This window comes from Petaurus breviceps, unplaced genomic scaffold (genome assembly GCF_028583685.1).
Source record: "Petaurus breviceps papuanus isolate PSGF00001 unplaced genomic scaffold, PetGlider_PUasm1.0 490, whole genome shotgun sequence".
Lineage (NCBI taxonomy): Eukaryota > Metazoa > Chordata > Mammalia > Diprotodontia > Petauridae > Petaurus > Petaurus breviceps.
Window position 1 is genome coordinate 514,885 of NW_027186352.1, and position 6,000 is coordinate 520,884.

General features: G+C 55.4%; 1 protein-coding gene across 2 annotated transcripts in view; it reads right to left on the reverse strand.

Moving 5' to 3' along the window:
• The window catches only part of KNDC1 (kinase non-catalytic C-lobe domain containing 1), a 96,305-nt gene extending 91,182 nt beyond the window's left edge, over positions 1-5,123 (reverse strand). For both annotated transcript variants that reach the window (XM_069101684.1, XM_069101683.1), the window contains exons 1-2: positions 4,962-5,123; positions 17-215 (exon numbers count right to left, since the gene is read on the reverse strand). In XM_069101684.1, coding sequence (XP_068957785.1) covers positions 17-215; positions 4,962-5,090 — 328 coding nt within the window. In that variant the 5' untranslated portion in view covers positions 5,091-5,123. The remainder of the gene's footprint in view (positions 1-16; positions 216-4,961) is intronic.
• Positions 5,124-6,000: the final 877 nt, after the last annotated feature.

The following is a 6,000-nucleotide window of genomic DNA, read 5'->3' on the forward strand; positions in this document are numbered from 1 at the left end:
GGGTTCCGGCACTTACCGCTGAGCTGCTCCATGAAGCACACATTGCCATTGGTGTTAAAGGCCAGCGTGTCTGGGGTGATGCACAGAGTCTGGAAGATGGCAGAATGGGCAATGCTCCTCAGGGAACGGCTGCATTCCAAGCACACTGCCCAAATGTCTTGCTCTGTGAGGCAGCTGTCTCGAAGGGACAGGATGTCAGCAAGTGACACATTTTCCTGCCAAGATAGGAATTCAAAAATTACTCCACCTCAAGGGATGTGGAAACAAATGGGGGCACAGGGAATCCAGTATAAACAAGACCCCAAGGGTAGTTCTAGCACATTCTTCTGCCTATGGTTGGACCAAAGAGTAGGGGGAGGGGAACGATGGCTGAGAAAGGCTTGCCGTAGCCTGAGAAGGGTGCTACATGCAAATTGAAGAGTTTACATTTAATTTTAAAGTCAACAGTAACACACTAGAGTTTATGGAGCAGGAGAATGATATGGGCAGAGGTGTGTTCTAGAAATAGCATTCTGACAGCTGTGTGAAGGATGGACAGGAGGCAGGAAAACCAAGCAGGAGGCATCAGTGACAAAATATTAATACTGTTCTCCACATTCTAGGCATGTCTGCCAGAAACATTTTCATTTTATTTTATTTAATATTCTAATATCTAAGCATTTCTAGTCTAGAGGAGGAGCTGGTCAAACTGGTAGCATTCCCCCATGCCCTCCCATGTGGCTCTCTAACTCAAGACAATCTGAGGTGACATTTGTAAGAATCTTCAACAAGGAAAAGACCATAAGACCTTCAAATACAGCATTCCTCATAATGGTCACTATGAGTTGCTTCCAGTATCATTCCATCATATCCAGGTTTCCCCAGCAACCTCTTCCCTAATTTCTTAAGTCTTTTTTTTTTTTTTAAGCAATCGGGGTTAAGTAACTTGCTCAAGGTTACACTGCCAGTTATTTCTGGGTGTGGTGCTGAGTATCTGACATCAGGATTCGATCTCCAGGTCATCCCGATACTGGAGCCAGTGCTCTTACTCGCTGTGCTACCTGGCCACCCCTTCAGTCTTTCTTAAAGGAGAAGGTGGGGACTGTTGTTGCACCAAGAAATCCTTTCAAAGTTGGACAAAGAAGAGATTGCCTTAGGTGCCTTTTGGTGAGTCAAGAGTCCAAATCACTTTGGCCATGGGGGAGACAATGACCCAAATAAGGTAAGAGATTCTCTTGCAGGTTTGGTAACAGGGGCAGCCAGGTGGTGTAGTGGAGAGAGCATTTGGTCTGGAGGCAGGAACACTCATTTTCCTGAGTTCAAACCTGACCTCAAACACGTACTAGCTGTCAAATGGGCTGGAGGAGAAAATGGCAAACCCCTCCACTATCTTTGCCAAGAAAACCCCAAATGGGGCATGAAGAGTTAGACCCAACTGAAACAACTCAACAATGACAAGTGCCTACTATTTGCCAGGTACCATGCCAAGCACTAGGGATAAAAAAAAGGCAAAGGCAAGTCCTAATGGGGGAGGGGCACAAACAAGCTCTATATAAATGGGAGATGAGCAGAAGGTAAGGCAGCAATGGGGAAGAAGGTGGTGCCTCATGTGCCCAGAGCATCAGAGAGACTAGAGCTGCTGATGGCAGAATGGCTGGTCAGGAGAGAGGTGGAGGAAGAGGGCTGGGGGCTGGGCTCACCACACTGAGGTCAGGAGCTAAAGGGCCTGACACATAGTAGGAGTTTAACAACTAATTATTGATTGATTGGGGGAGGGAGAGGGTGGCTGTAAAAGCCAAAAAGGATTCTGTATGTGATCCTAGTTTATTGAGAAGTTGTATGTGTGCATGTGCACGCATGTATGTGCACATGTATCCATGAATGTGCAGGTGTGTGCATATGTATGCACATGTGTGTGAGTGCATGTGACTACACTGTGTGTGTGAGAGGGGGAGGGAGAGAAGGGGGGAAAGAGGGGGGGAAAGAGGTGAAGGAGAGGGAGAGGGGAGGGGAGAGGGGGGAGAGAGAGAGATACAGGCAGACCTTCACTTTAGGAAAGCCACTGACGGAGACTGAGGAAGATGGATGGGAGGCAGATAAGCTGACTCCCACCCCCACCTCCACAGTTGCTATTACCATGGTTCAGTTGTGAGACAATGAGGTTCTGCACCAGGGCAGGACAGTGTCAGAGGAGACAATGGGGGGCAGTGGGGACACCTTACAAGAGTAGAAATTAGCTCTATCTGCTCCACTGTGAGGGCCCCAAACACCCACATCCCCAGACTCCCTGGCTGCTAGAAGCTGCCTCCCATTGGAGTATTAGTGGCAAACTCAAGGCACTCCCTCTCTCTCTCTCTCTCTCTCTCTCTCTCTCTCTCTCTCTCTCTGTCATGCTTTGCTAGCAGTGATACCGAATTAAATGTTAAACAGGCCAGGGCCAGAGCAAGGTGTCGAAGTGGGAAGTGGGGAATAAAGCCTGGGCCCATGGGGACCCACTCATCTCTTCCCAGAGGTCAGGTGACATAGCCAATCCCTCAGGCTTTACGGTCCCAAATAAGGACTTGCCAAATCATGATCCCCACCAAGGCAGCAGGACAGACAGACAGATGGCTGCTGGAGTTGTGTGAAACAAGCCCTGGGGAATAGTTCTCAGCTTAGTTCTGAGCTTTTTCTAGTTTTCTTTTCCATGTGAACAGTGCCTGGTTGGGATGTGTGTGTGTATGTATGTGTGTGTGTGAGGTTCCAGCTTTTGGAGGTGGCCTCTTAAAGAGGGATCTAGCAAGCAGTTCATCCTTGACATCAGGGGTGCTGGAAACTCAACCCAATTAGCCCTCCCAGAGGTCTATTGTGGCCTGAGCCAGGGAGGCTCCCAGCCCACCAGGAGCTCCCTATCTTATTGAAAAGAGAGTGTTTCTATAAAGGGCTGGACTTTGAAGGCCTAAAGCAAGTGATCAGCTTGGGGCTTCTGGTCTATCAGGAGCCCCAAAGACTACATCCTCTTGGCTGCCTTCAAAGAGGGACTTGTGAGTTCTCTTTTCCCACAGACTCACTTTTTCATCTTTAACAATGTTTTGTACACACTTGGTAAGTGAGTATATTCATTTCCAGTTTCTGGGATCCTACAGCAGGTCAGGAAGGTTCATTCACTCTGGTTACCAGGCAGAGAATCTGGCCTTTATGATTCCTCCTGTTATAGACCAGCCCTTAGGCCAAGCCTTGCACTTTGGAGGAACCTCTGCACTCCTGGATCCAGGAATACCTACCCTGGGCCTCTAGATTCCTTTCCAGGTGCTTAATGAAGGTCCCTGCCTCCCCAAGCAGCATCACATCTGGCCAAATTTAGGTCCCAGCTTGGATTGGGGCAGAGATTCTGCTAGTCCTGGGCATGGCTTCAGGACCCTGGAGAGGTCTGGGCAGCCAAATCAGCCCAGTGGACTCCAGGCACCCGCTGCACTTGATAAGCAGGCTTTTTTTTTTTCAGTGTCTATTTTCTTTCTCTCATTCTTGGGGCCTCTCTCTTAGGAGATCCCAAAGAAAACATTGGCAAAGTCCTTGGTAGGAGGGAGTCTGTGTTGAGAAGGGCTAACTGGTCACTCCCTCGTCTGAAAAGGGGCCCATGGAACTGGAGACAAGGAGAACCTGGAGAGACTCCACAAATGGAATTAGTCCTGAGACTGAGCCAAGGAGCCTCTCTCTGGGTACCTGGCACCCTGGCCTTATGTAAGCTCGGTGCAGAGTACCAGCCCTCCTCCAGAGTCAACAGGCCTTCACAGAGACAGATTGTGCCCCATTTCCCAACCATGCCAAGTAATGAGGATCGGTATTCTCTCTAAGGTCTCCAGGGGTCCCTCGTGAGTCATAGATCTCTGCAGAGAGGTGGGGGGCACAGGCACGTAGCCCTCCTGGGGGATTATTCTGGAAGGGGCCTCAGAGACCACCTGGTCCACCTTCTCTCAGTTCACAGAAGAGGAAACAGCCTCAGACCAATACAGAGAGAATAAGGAAGCCTGAGCCCTCCAGAAGCAGACAAGCCTTAGGAGAGGGAAGGATTGGGGAGGTTGAGGGGACATCAAAGATCCAGTCCTGGCTCTTGGGTTAAGACTGATCTGATGGGATCTCCATGGCTTAGCAAGTCTGGGCCCCACTGTGTATAGCCCCACCCATGGGCCAGGGGTTCCCACCCATTTCATAGCCAGGACCGCCTGAGGGGTGATTAACTGAAATGAGATACTTAAGGTCCAAAGGAGGCTGGAGAAATGCTTAGCCCCAATCGATTGAAAGGAGGCCTTCCCTGCTGGAGCCCAGAAATACCAGGACTACCCCCAAAGGCTTCATGGACAGGGGTTTGGGATGGAGACCTGGAGGTTGTGGTGGGGGTGCTGAAGGGATCCCTTCTCTTTACAGCCCAGAAGCTTCTCCACTTCTCCAGCCTGTCTCTGGCTGAGCCTAAGGGAGGGAGGCAGTAGCCTGGAGGTCCTGGTTCTGGCCCAGCCTCAGCAGCCATGGCTGGGGGGGGGGGGGCAGCAGCCTGGAGGTCCTGGTTCTGGCCCAGCCTCGGTTGGGGGTGCGGTGCCGGGTTCTAACGGGGCTCCTGCAGTCCTCTTGGCTCTTAAGGGGTGGGTGCCCCACGGAATTTGCCAGAAGCCCGAGCCATGCCATTGCCCACCATCTCCCAGAGTTCGAGGCTTCGGGAAGGGTTCCGGGGGACCCTGGGAGGGGTGGGTGGAGGAGAATGCTCCGAACTGGGGTTATCCCTGCGCCCTGATGCGTGGCACTCAGGAGGTGTCCCGCAGCCCCATCAGCTTTCCCGTTCCGGGGAGCCTCCTGCCCTGGGGGGTCGCGGCGGGGTAGGGACCCCCCCGGGGGGGCAGGGGCCCCTGTCGGCCCCGCCCCGTCCCGGCCCGCCCCAGGAGGGGAAAGTTGGGCAGCCTGAGGCCGGGCGGCCCCTGCGGCTGACAGCCCTGCCCCTGCCGGGGCCTCACCTCGTCCTCCAGCAGGGCCGGCAGCGGCTCGAAGTCATAGAAATCCTCCTCCTCCTCCTCCTCCTCCTCTTCCTCCCCCTGGCCCCCGTAGAGCTTTGGCTGCAGCGGCTCGGCCAGCTCGGCGTCCATCGCGGCGCTGGGACGGATGGAGTGGCGGGGGGCTCCGCGTGCCGCCCCTAGGGCCGAGGTCTACGGCCGGGGCCGCCCTGGGGACCCGAGGATGGTGTGCCTGGCGGCGGGGAGGGAGACCGTGCCGAGGGCGGCTGCGGGGTGGGCGACACTGGCCGCCGCTGAGCTCAGCTCGGCGCCGTGCCGACCTCAGGCCCTCCGCTGCCTCTGGCCCCGCTCGCCAGCCCAGCTCGGGCTACGGACGCTGCGCCACCATGGCAACGCGGGAGCGCTCGCGGGAGCGCGCGGGGGGCGGGGCGGGGGCTCTGCCCCCCCCTTCCCTGCGGGGCTGTCCGCGCTGGCTCCGCCCCCGCCCGGCTCCTGCCGCAGTGACCACCCCTTCCCCCGCCCTCGCTGTCCTTGGGGAAAGGGGAGGCTTTGGCTTTGGCCGAGTGCGGCGGGCGAGGGGCGGGGACCGATTGACCTCCTGCGGTGGCGGGGGGGGGGGGGGGTGACGGGGGTCTGGCCTTGGACGCTGCAGCTCCCCCTCCCCAGCAGCCTCGGGCCCTGGAGCCCCGACGTGGGCCGCCCCTGAAGTGCCAGGACCGGTGGCCCGACTTTGGGCCCCTCTGCCCTGATTCTCTAGCGCTGGAACCCGGAGTCCTGACTTCGGGCCTTCAGTGGTACCCTTACTGTGACGGTTTCGTTGGGGGTGGCACAGTAGGGAAAGGGGGGCACATCCTGCGGTCTGTCTCCATCTCCCCGGCTCCCCCCTCCCCAGACCACCAGGTCAGATCACTGACCGGGCAGTGGTGGGCTGTGGGGCAAAATGCACGATTACCTTAAAGGGATGATGGGCAGTGAATGGATGGATGGATAGACTGTGATGGACAGCTGAATGAATGAATGGGTGGATGGATGGATGGATGGG